This window comes from Brassica napus, assembly GCF_020379485.1.
Source record: "Brassica napus cultivar Da-Ae chromosome C3 unlocalized genomic scaffold, Da-Ae chrC03_Random_29, whole genome shotgun sequence".
Lineage (NCBI taxonomy): Eukaryota > Viridiplantae > Streptophyta > Magnoliopsida > Brassicales > Brassicaceae > Brassica > Brassica napus.
Genome location: NW_026014198.1, coordinates 26,233 through 38,964, shown reverse-complemented (window position 1 = coordinate 38,964; position 12,732 = coordinate 26,233). Strand labels below are relative to the sequence as shown.

The 12,732-nt window shown below is 32.9% G+C and overlaps 1 protein-coding gene and 1 long non-coding RNA gene across 2 annotated transcripts; one reads left to right on the top strand and one right to left on the bottom strand.

Annotated features, from left to right (window-relative positions):
• Positions 1 to 673: 673 nt before the first annotated feature.
• LOC125594672 lies at positions 674 to 2,063 on the top strand. The gene is made up of 3 exons (XR_007329945.1): positions 674 to 1,176; positions 1,584 to 1,708; positions 1,892 to 2,063. It is a non-coding gene; the product is annotated as an uncharacterized LOC125594672 (long non-coding RNA).
• A 5,625-nt stretch (positions 2,064 to 7,688) lies between these two features.
• Positions 7,689 to 9,495, bottom strand: LOC106385546 (1-aminocyclopropane-1-carboxylate synthase 11). Its single transcript, XM_013825457.3, is given in 6 exon segments — positions 7,689 to 8,055; positions 8,057 to 8,208; positions 8,211 to 8,677; positions 8,764 to 8,924; positions 9,019 to 9,150; positions 9,266 to 9,495. Coding segments are annotated over 6 exon segments (1,392 nt in total). The 5' UTR covers positions 9,407 to 9,495; the 3' UTR covers positions 7,689 to 7,716.
• Between the last annotated feature and the right edge of the window lie 3,237 nt (positions 9,496 to 12,732).

The window sequence follows — 12,732 nt, the reverse complement described above, 5'->3', positions numbered from 1 at the left end:
GATATCACACTTCAGTTATGACTTTGCTTTAAGATCTATGCCATGAAAAGTGTACACGACTTTTAATGTCTAATGAAACAAACATATTCACATATCTACCATCTATGGAGAATATTGCGATTCATTTTGCAGGGTTCACCCATCCAGAAATTTTATATTCACGACTTTCACATCATCTACGATCTCACCACCTGAAATAAGTCTCTCAGAAAATGTTGTCTACTTTCAACTAGCTAATATGTTATTTTGATGTAAATCCTTAAACAAGGTGGATTTCTTTTAGAAAAATACGTTCTCAAATCGTATCTAACTTTCTATACTCACTCTTGCCATCTCTAACCCAACTGCAAAACACTATTTTAATGTGATTTTTACTTCGAATCTTCTTCAATAGAACTGCAAAAATCAGACCATTTTAGTGCATACTAAAATTAACACGTGGAGACCTGTACTAAAATCACACCTCTTCTTAAATGACTCTTTCCTCCGATCAATTTCACAAGTGAGTTTCATAGTCCGTCTGTCTGCTAACGTTTTTTCAAGAGTTCTCCAGAAAAGATCCAAAATGAATGGTTAATTTCCAGATTCTATTTTCCGAATTGAAGGAAGGTCATTGCAGAGAGAAAAGGGGTAAGTTCATGGGTGTTGAGATGGTTCTGATTGACGGGAAGGTTATCTGATTCTCTTTAATCTCTTATAAGTTACTTGAATCCATGATTTTATTTTAATCCTTCACCATCTAGATTCAAAGACCTGCTCAAAACAAGGATCCCTTTTAGGAGCTAACTGGTTTTGATGTCACCAGGAGCATCCAAAACTTCAGATTCGCTGATGCCCCTGTTTCAATCAGATTCATAGAGCAAACAGGTTTCATAATTTCGACCAGCTATTGTCACTGGCTAACACAAACACTGAATTGCCAGTTAGACACTTCATTACCTGACCTATAATTTATTTCATCCTCTAAAATCTGCCATTAATCCTTATGTTCCTCTGCAGATATCATTGGGGGAGGTGCGGGGCATAAGGACCACTTAGACCGAGAAACCCAATCCACTCAGACGCCTCATGGCTGAAGCCTGAACTCATTACTTGCTTCACATAGATCCCCTTAGCGGTTTGGTTGTTGCCGTCTGACCTTACGTCGTTTACATGACATCTAGCTTACATCTTCAGGTTTAGTTAACAGGCTTCCCTGAAGTACTAATTAAGTCTGTGTGTGTTAGGAAAAATGTTCATTCTCTGTGTTGTTGACTGCTTCCTGCTATTCTGAGATATCTAATTTTAGGAACTGTAGATCTAATTTAATATATACAACTTTATTTGTCTTTGGTACAGAACAAAGGAAGAAGCTTGGACTAGGAAAACTTTCTCTCTTAACCATTAGTTTCTCTGTATCAAACTTAAAAAAAAAAAAATATTATGTGATGAATGTCATGATAAAAGTCTATTAACTTTGTGTAGTGGTATTCATTTTGCTCTATATCTTTTGCTATTTTCATATGTGGAAAGGTGGAGGCTATAGTGTTGCAAAATGTCATTTAATTGTTAACGTCCGACTGTCTGAATGCTCAACTTTGCAGGGACGGACCCGCATGCATAAGTGTATTCGACAACCTTGCGGAGCTCCTCGATGAGGAATTAGTAATGTCAGGTGTGGAACCAAAGGTTTCTGTAGCCACCAATATCAACCCTAAATTAGTTGGAGGTAACCATTTCTAACACTCATCTGTTATTTTAGGCCAATTTTTTTCTAAATGCTACTCCAGGAACACATTTATTTTTTGACCACGAGAGTGTTGCCAGCCAAAGTTATCTCACAAGTAAGGAGTTATAACCTTTGTTACTCTGCAAATAACTTACATTTCTTCATGTTATAAATCATATACAGAGTTGGTCACCACAAGGTTGGTCTCGGTAGGAAGGTTCATCCTCAACGTCTACAAAATATGGTGATGTTAAGAAGATCGAAACGTTAACACTGTCTGAGCTAAATGCTTATATCACATCTCCCTACAGGTGACCACTTTCACGTAACCCATCTGTTAGTGCGTTTCTTGACCGACAATTACTTTCACTTTGTTGGTGCCTTATCCAAAGGTTTTGAAACCAACTTCTCTGCTTCCACTGATGAAATACTATATATTAAAAATATTTATTGGATCGAACAGTTCTCTTTTGTTTTGAGTGCAGTGTCCCTGAGATAAAGAGCAAACGACGAAAGAAAGATTTCTATTACATGGTATCTCACCAGAATCAATCTTTTTTGGACCGTGAGTATCTCCAACACAGAATGTAATGTCTTTTTTTTTTTTTAATTTTCGAACATAGAAATAGTAATCAGCTCGATATAGCTTTACATAGAAAAAATTCAGGACATAGATCAAAATGTTGTCTCAGTTCAGACGCATGCATTTGGTTTCTTTAATCAGGTATTGCAATGATGAAAGCAAGATGATCGTTGTGTATGAGTATATGAAAAAAGGAACGCTTAAAGACCATCTGTATGACTCGGATAATCCTAGGTTGAGCTGGAGACAGAAGCTTGAGATATGCGCTAAAGGGCTTCACTATCTCCATACAGGTTCGCAAGAGCCATTATACACTGCGTGTGAAGTCTGCTTCAGGTAAACATTTAGGACCAACTCTTCTTCTATAGAACCTGTTGAAGGAGCTTTACTCTTTACACAATGTTATAATCTGTCTACAGGCCATTGAAGCTCTCGACCCGAACCACAAACTAGTAGTTTACTAGAACCACAAGAAGCAAACTCAATCTGAATAGAAAGACAACTTCATATCATCAAACTGATCCGTGGTTTGAGCAAATTTGATGTAACAAAAGCTCCAAGAGCAACTCCGAGACAACAAGAGTGACTACCTTTTGGATAGATAGAGAACATTTCTTTCTTTCATTTCTTTTTTTGTTGCATTCATCCAGAGTCTTTTGTTCTTTTTATTCTCAGCAAAATTTTCAGTAAACAAATAACCTACCTTAGCGTTTATAAAAGTATAACTTGGAACAATAAATGTTCGATTCTTTCGCTAATGCCATATGATAATAATACAAAAGAAATTCAATCCTTTGTATTGCTCAATGTGTAAACTAAAGAATTTAACCAAATTTGAGTGTTTTCAAAAAACTGAGATACAAGTTTATTCTGTAACAACTTCCTTGGTCGGGACCATATTATCTCATTTGTCCTGCTCTTGGCTGGGAGGTCGGGATAATGCTTCTTTCTTGGCAAAGCAGTTGCTGGAGCTTTGTTAGCGGGGCCCTTTCGAGGAAAATTTTATGGGAATGTTCTTAAGGGTGACAATCGTTGCTTTCTTGTGCTCTGTTATGCTTCACATGATGTCCAAGTCTTTCTAATGACTACACTTTGTTTAGGTACGTTTTGGGTGCTGTACTGGAGACTTTTTTCAAAGCATTTGATGGGAAATGATCTTTTGGTAACGACTGAAAACACAAGACACAAGATTTGTTAATGGTCTCTAACCAGACACATGTTAGTAAGATGGTGAAAGGAAGTTTTGGTTATCTCGAATATTAAATGTATTTTAAGTGTCTGGTTCAGAAATAACACACAAGATTTGTTAATGGTCTCGAACCAGACACATGTTATTTCTGAATACTACATTCAGTAGAAACTTTTACTAACAAAAAACTACAATAAGCAAGTGTTATTTTTACAAGTAAGTTTTTCGAGCGTGAATTTCATAATAAATAAACTCAAAACTAATACATCACAATAATTATTCTTCTATACTATACTTAAGAATGCATTTAGATTTGGAATTTTTCCAATGCCACTTAAATTATATGTTCGTTTTCATATAGTACAATACAAAAACATAACAATAAGTGATATACATAATACAAATGATCAATAAATATAGCTAAGCTTTTAGGATATATAGATGACTTATGTACGCGAAGGTACCGTTTTTGATAGCAATGACAACAACATCAGACGAACAAAATACTTGAAATAGAATTTGTCAACTTAGTGTTAATTTATGATAAAAAAATTAGATTGAAAACAATATTAAATATTATGTCACATAATTAACAAAATACTCCGCGCGAACAAACCATTAGTAAACTCTAAATTAGACGAACAGAAAGTAACACAGGTAACAATTTCTATATTAAATTATTGTTGCTTCATAAATCAGAACTGTTACTTTGTTGTCTAATTTTAGTATCAAAAATTTACAGTAGTTACGGTTTAATTAATTGATTATATGCTAGACGTTTTTCTTCCAAATTGGTAAACTATATAAAGACTTAATTACTATTTAACATGAGAATGGATGGGAAATTAACAGTAAGAAACATATTGCATTTTGTGTGGAATTTTGTGTTAGCATAGCGTGAGTACTTAGTTAATAAAAAATCATGAAAACTTAGAAACTATAGAATTTTTGTTTGATGAAAGAATTTTTTTTTTGCAGTTAATTTTCAGTGGAAAATATTTCAAACCCAAAAGAAAGTGTGAGTCTATGTCCGAAAACGATTTGGAGAATTTACCTTATGATCTCGGAGAAAGGAAAAGAATATCAGAATATCCTCCAAATCAAAGAGATGAGGTAAGACGCAAATATGTTATTTGTCAACCTCGTGATCATGAATTTCATAAAAGGTTGTTTACATCTAAATTGATATATTCAATCCATCTTGGTTTAATCTCTATGACGATTGGTTGGAATATAGTGTGAAAAAGGACAAAACATTTTGTTTGTTCTGATACTTGTTTAGAGATTACACTGAAAAAAGGGTTGAAGTAATGCATTTGTGATAACTGGCTTTGATGACTGGACAAGACTGACTGATTACAAGATCATGTTGGAGCAGTGAACAGTTTTCACAATAGTGCATTGAAAATACTGATTATTTGATGAGACCGAGGCAATAAATTGTTCATGCTTTTTATAAGCAAGATGATGCAGTAAAATGAATACATGATCAGATTGAATGCTTCAATTGATGTTTGTAGGTATTTGTTACACAAGGACTACCATTTGAGGTCATGATGAGTCACTCGATTCAATTAACAAGGGAAACTTTTTGGAGCTTGTGAAATATACTGCAGAGCTAAATGAGCTTCTGAGTAAGGTTGTTTTAGAGAATGCTCCCAAAAACAATCAGATGGTGCCACAAAATTCAGACATATATAGTCCATGCTTTGTAGAAGAAGTTATTGAATATTTCATTCAAGAAGTTGGTCATGATATATTTTGCTTGTTGGTGGATGAGTCTGCAGATGTTTCTAATAAAAGAGCAAATGACAGTGGTTTTTCGCTTTGTTGATAAACATGGGATAGTTAAAGAAAGGTTTGTTGATCTAGATCATGTGAAAGAGACATCTTCTTTATCTCTAAAGTGTGATATTAATTCATTGTTTGCTAAACATGAACTGAATATGAAAAAGTTAAGAGGACAAGCATATGATTGAGCGAGTAATATAAAGGGTGAATTCAACGGATTGAGATCTTTGATTTTGAGAGAATGCAGTTCTGCATTTTACATCCATTGTTTTGCTCATCATCTCCAGTTAGCTGTCGTGGCAGTTGCTCAAAAGCTTTGCAGTTGGGAATTTTTTTTGATAAGCTTGCTGTTTGTTAATTGTCGTTGGGGCTTCTTGTAAGAGGAAAAATATGATTCGAGAAGATTTTCGGAAAAAATAAAGGAAATAACTAAGAAATGTGAAATTAAGACATGAAAAGGACTAAAACATGAGGTTTCATTTCAAAGACCCGGGGTAAAATCGTTGGAGGCTTTCACTATAAAATTGCTGCGGTTGGTTGATTTGTTTTCTTCTATCATTAAAGTACTTGAGTATGCTGAAAGTGATGGTATCAAAAGACGGCAAGCTAATGGTCTTCTCAATTACTTCCACACCTTTGAATTTGTGTGCTACGTATAGTTAATGTTGCTTATTTTTGGGATCACATATAGTTTATCAAAGGCTCTTCAAAGAAAAGACTTGGATATTCTGAATGCTATGTCGCTTGGGAAATCTACCGAGCAACAACTGTATAAGCTCAGAGAAAATGGATGGTAATCTTTGATCAACAAAGTTTTTTCCTTTTGTGAAAATTATAAGATTGAGTTGCTGGTTATGAATGATGAGTCTAATTCGAAGAATTCAAGAAAAAAAGTAATATAACCAACTTGCATCATTATAAGGTAGAATGCTTTTACACTATGTTGGATATTCAAATTCAGGAGTTTAATGACCACTTTGATGAGGTAATCACTGAATTACTTGGTTGCATTGCTTCTTTGACCCCCAGTGGTTCATTTTGTGAGTTTGATCACTTGAAAGTTAGAGATTGTCTGAATTTTATCTTAAGAATTTTAGTCATATGGAGCGGATGACTCTTGAACATCAACTTGGTCTTTATATTGATAACATCCGTGAAGATGAAAGATTTGCTAATTTGAAGGATCTTGGAGATCTTGTATGTATGATGGTAGAGACAAAGAAACATCTTTCACATCCCCAGGTTTCTCGGCTTTTAAAACTAGTTTTGACTTTACTTGTTGCCACTACTACAGTTGAAAAATTTTTTTCCGTGATGAAGATTGTGAAGACTATCTTGCAGAAGCATATAAGTGGTCAATTTTTAAATGATTGTGTTGTTTGTTTTGTTTTTAAAAAAATTATTTGAAAAAATTACTGATGTTATTATAAAAGGATTCCAGAAAATGGAATAGCATAAGATTAAATTTTAAGGTATTTTTCTAAGAATTTATTTTATAAATGAGTTTAGTTATAAGTAATGTTGTACTCCCGATAAAAAAATGTTCTAGATCCATCTGTACTCACTTCTCCGTCAAAAATTTCCTAATCCACGTATCACTTGTCCGCAACTTATATGCCCACCAAAAGCGTGCCCACAGCCTATCCAACAATACACTCAACCAGATACACGGTCCGCGATACGTGGTCCACGATCCACGATATGTTATCTATAATAAGTTATTTGTAAAATTTAAATTTGAGATTTGAAATAAAATGAAAATATTAAAATGTCAATAAACATATGAATATCAAAATTTATAACAAAAAATATCGACCAAAAAAAAAAAAAAAATGTAATTTTCAATTTCATCAAAAATTCGTTTATATATCTTATAAATTAAAATAATCAAAAAACAAATGAAAAGCTATAATAAATAATAATATAAAATTATGCAAAATGATTTTATTTTTTATGTGTTAAAAAATCTTTTGATCATAACTAAAGGCAATTTGGGTCAATAATTATCTTTAAAAATATATTATCCTTTTGGTAAAAAACATTTATTACGGCTAAAGACGAAATAAAAGTGCGCCAATTGGCCAAAATGTGCTTTTATGTAAAAGGATCGTACAAAAAACTGGTTCAGTGTCTCTTGTACGATCGATTTACCTTAATTTCAGGAAATGAATCAACAGAGGTTTCCTTTGAAATAAAAGAAGTGATTTTATTCCATGTTACAGTATTACATGAATATTAAAGAATAAAAGAATACAAATTGAATACACAAAAGAAGAAAACACAAATAGGATTTTCATTCAATCCTCGCATAAAAAGAACAGTACTTTTTCTTATTTCGTAGCGCTAAACTCCACAATGGCATGTGCCGGATCTGGGGTGAAAAACCATATAAAAAAGAAACAGAAAATTGGAAAGCAATCGAGAAAAATCTCGGAGAAAAAATCATCAACGTTCTGATTCACATTGAACAGAGGATAGCTTGGAGACCCATTTGTTGATCAGAGATCTTCTCCTTGAATCCCACATTGTTCTCTTTTGTTTACCAAGATTAGTATTCATCACCATGGCCTCTACAAAACCGTGTACACGGTCCATAGCAACCTCGAGTGTTTGGTCTGACATATTGGCAAAACAAACTCTGAACCAACCAGGCTCATCGGAGTGACAAGATGAGCCTGGAGAGATGTTTAGACCGACTTCACATACAATCTTTGTCCACAAGGAGTGTTCGGCCTCGAACGTGTTGGATTTCAAGAGGTGTCTTAAATCAACCCAACAGAAAACAACCCCCATTGCTCTTCAAACAACCGATCCCGGCTTTCTTCAAACCCGAAACCAACCTGTCTCTTCTCTCTCTCAGCCTCTTCCTGTTCACCTCCAAGTACTTGGTCGTGAATCTTTCGTCAGACAGCAAGTTGGCTAGCAGATGCTGAGTTGGGAAGAAATGAGTCCAAAACTGGACATTTTGGTCGCCGCTGACACCACGTTCTCATTGTTTGAGTAAATCAAGCCTACGCGAAATCCAGGGAGGCCTAGATCCTTAGACAAACTGTAAACAACATGAATTTTTTCATCCAAATCCATGTTCTTATCCTTGGCCACTTCTAGAACGCTGGTGAACTCAGGAGAGTCAAACACCGTCCCCGAGTAGATCTCGTCGCTCACCATATGGATTTTCTTGGCGGATGTGAAGGTGAGAAGAAGATCAAGCTCGTCACGGGTGGTGGAAGTTCCAAGAGGGTTTGAAGGATTCGTTATGAGAACTCCTTTAACATTTAGGTTAAGTTTGTGAGCTCGTTCGTACGCCTCGTCCAATGCTTCCTTTGTTATCTTGTACCCATTTGAGCTTACACAATGGATCGGAACAATCTCTACTCCTGTCCGCCACTTGAGATCTCTATCAAACCTTTAAATGATAAGCCAACAAACAAATTTAGTGGCCTTTCTTGTAACCAACGGTAATGAATTTGAAAACTTTAGTGTGTAACGTACCCTGGATAATAAGGTGCAGGGATAAGAAAGGCATCTCCTGGATTAGCAAGGCAGAACATTAGAGTCTCGTTGGCCGAGGTTGAGCCAGCTGTGAGCACCATCTTGTTTGTATTGAATTTCACTTTGCTCCCTCTGATTTTCTCCATGAATTTAGCCATGGCCTGTCGTATCAAAGCATATATACTTAGTGTCATCATAGTACAGTAAAACTTGGATTAACACTCTGAATATATCAGAGAAGTTAGTGTTACTTACATCTTTGAAAGCCGGCAAGCCATGGTAATCTTGGAACAGAGCTAAATGTTTAAAAACTGACTCTTCGTTTTTCTTCAAACCCAAGACTTCGGGGTGATCGTCAAGCCACGACTCTATTAGGTCGAATGAAAGCTGCATAAACAATAGGTTATACACCACAGATTAGCGGGCATTCGGCAAAGAAGTTCAGAGCTTTTTTCACAGTAGTAGTTTAGTTTTGTACTATTAGTTAAGAATTCATACAAACCTGGTTTTCAGCAAGACCCATTTGAACAATCCCACTAGGGTTAAGGGTTTCGTCGAAAGGATTCTTCTCGTATTCTTGCCATCCAAGAAAGTAGGATGAGTCTTGTCCGTGGGATTCGTTGATAACTTTGCTTGACAACATTCTTAGATGTTATAAATCGGTGATCAATATATATGTAAGAAGGACAAGTACTTATACTTGTAAGTTGTAGCAGAGAGAGAGAGAGAGGGGAGAGAATTATTAGAGTGAAAGTTTTGATATATATATAAAATGTGAGCCCTGATGAGGAACAAGCACGAAGAATGGTGTGTATATAATCCAGAGGATAGTCTACAAGGAGACATTGCTCCGACATTATTAGCTATAGTGAGTGACGGTGTTGATTCTTTTGACTAATACACACACGTACATAATAGTGTTTATTAGTTTTGACCCACACGCACGCACACATTTATTTTTAATTTAATGCTCATAATCTTTATTGTTCGGAAGTATTATTTCCTTTGCTGTGTTCCCTCACTTCCTATTAGTTTCCGTTGTACTTGTCGTGCTCTGTATTTTCGTTTTAAAAGTTTTTATTTTGGACAGTGGACAGCAAGTAAATAAACAATAAGCAGAGGTGTATCATGTTCAAGAGCACGGATATTAATCATACAATATACCCATTTGTAAATTTGTTTAACAAGATTCTTGTAGCGACTCGTTAACCTCGGGTGTAGTAATTAAAATTCATCTCCACCGGAAGAAATCCTTTTTTAAAAAAAATTTAAATAGATCTCGGGACTTTGAAACAGCGAAGCTCTATCGAAATGTCAGCAGAGTAGCCACCAATAGCTTCCATAGAGAAGGAGCCATATCATCTACAAAAAAAACGAGAATAAGAAAAAAAAAATGGCCGATTCAAACAGACTATTTTGAAGCTAAATCTTCAAAGCAATTTCTCCACTCATAGATCTAGCTACAACCGAAAGGGGAGAATCATTTGAAATTATATACGGTTGTTTCTTCCAAATTCATTTCTGAGATCGGATTCACAAACAGTAAGCTTTAACAAGGTTTTCTGTCGATCCGGAATAATCCATAAGGTGATCTTAGTATCTTTAGAAATATCTCGTTGTCATATTTTCAGATCATCTTCATGATCAATAATAAACCGAAGAAAGTTTAAAAAATTATGACGGTTTAGTTTCGTGTCTCGAATATGTCAAGATTTGGAAATCATAGATCTATTTTTCTAATTAAGAAACCTATATTCTACTATGGAAAATTTCTTAATTTAGAAAGTTACCATTTTGTAAAATTTCTATTTTAAAAAAGTTTCATTCCAAGAATTGTTCCATTTATGGAAAGTCTTCATACTAAAATTATTAATTTTAAGCCCTTTATCAAAAAATATTTTTTATTAATTTTGGGAAAGTTTCAATTTAAATGATCTTCAATTTTTGGAAACTTTATTTTATTAAACCTAAAATCTAAAATTTTAATTCTCCTGGTATAGTACCACATTTTCCATCGATCATTCCGGCTAGTGGCAATTATGAGAGATATTCTCGTAATATCCCGTACTTATATTTTAGTAAAAACTAACTTAAGATCCGCGCAATTGCGTGGAATGAATGTTATATATAAAAATATTTTTTTTTCTATTTTATTTGTATTCATTACGTATTATATTATGTATATAATTAAATTAGACTAAAGAAATAAATCAAAACAATATATCTTGTTTATTTATGATACTTTTTAGTAAATAAATCAAAACAATCAATTTATTTATTTTATATGGTATATAACTAAATTTCAATATAAATATTTATTATTAAGAATTAATACTCATGTGATAAACACAAAACTTCTAATGTACGATTTTTGAATGCAAAATTCAAAATTTAAATATTAAATTTTCAATACTTTTTCAATACAAATTTAGAAATTATCATATTATATAGTATTTTTCTATGTTTTGAATGTCTAGTAAATGAGACTTCATATTCATACAATTTATGGTCATTTGTACCTTGTTATTACCTAAACAAAAGTTAAACCATTGATCACAAAATTTTAGTGTTAGACATATAACGTTTTTAGTAATTTACAGTCGTTTTAAAAATTTAAAATATAACATATAAAAAAATAATTTTTATATTATATGGTTAATGTTGTTGTTTAATATCTTTTAATAATATAAAATTAAACAAAAAGAGCTAAGATACAAACATTATTATCAAATATTTATTATTCATAATCATAAATTTTCATATATATACGTTAACCATATTAGGCAATTCCGTAGCTTTATTTAAGGAAAGTGCGATAATATTATTTTGTACACTATTTATCAAATTAATAGCTAGTTTAATAAAAAAATATAATAAGTTAAGATGAACCAACTTATTTCTCTAAGAATTCTGAATTTCATTCTCATGGTGACACGTGGCTACAAAACAATGTTGTAATGTTTCTCAATTAATATATAAGAGATATGTCCAATATTTCTGGATTGAGTCTTCATGGAGTCTTCGTACTTATAGTATGTTGTCTTCTTAAACTGAAAACTAGATTTTGACCCGCGCTTTTAAAGAGCGGGTTTATTTTTTTTTTTCAATTGACAAATATTTAGTAAATGTCATATTTCATATATTTGTGTTTTATTTTATAAAAGACTTAAACTTTTTATCTTTCTTTATCGTGTTTCATTTTAAATGACTATTTATGTTTAAAAAATTAAACTGTATTTCTTTAATGAATTAAGTTGGTATAACTCTGATAAATTAATTTATTATGTGGTTAATATTTTTAATAAAAAAAATTATATACTTTTAATAAATATTTATACTTTTCAATGAAAAAAAATCATGAATGATTAAATTATATTAAGAAAAAATAATAATTAAGAATGTTTGAAAAAAATTATTTGAACTTGGACTCAATGACCCAAAGGAAAAAAAAATGTGAGAATTGGATCTGATTTTTAATCGGCCCAAATGACCCAAGAGAGATCTGAAGTGGACAGTGGGATGGATCCGAAAAAATGGTCCAATATAGATGTGTTATTAATATTACTTGATTGCCATTAATAAAACATGCAATGTTAGTAAAGAAATGACAGACTAAGGTAAAAAAGACAATAGGATCCTGATTTAATAGTATAGATAGGACATTAGAGAGTTCAACATTGTTGGCTTCATTAATGTGATAACTAGATTTTAACCAGCATTTTGAAAGCGCATAATTTGATTTTGGGTAAAAATGTTAGTTGGTATTAGGTATTGTTTCTTGAATTTTGATCTACATGTTTATGTTAAAAATAGGTGTTCAGTGTTTTCATATCCGATCCAGACCCGTGGTTGAACTAGTAAAACCGATGATCCATATATAATCCAGTTTAAATTTACTTAAAATTTTGTTAATTAAAAATCTGATAAAACCCGGTACAAATCTAAAAAATTATCATTAACATGTGACCT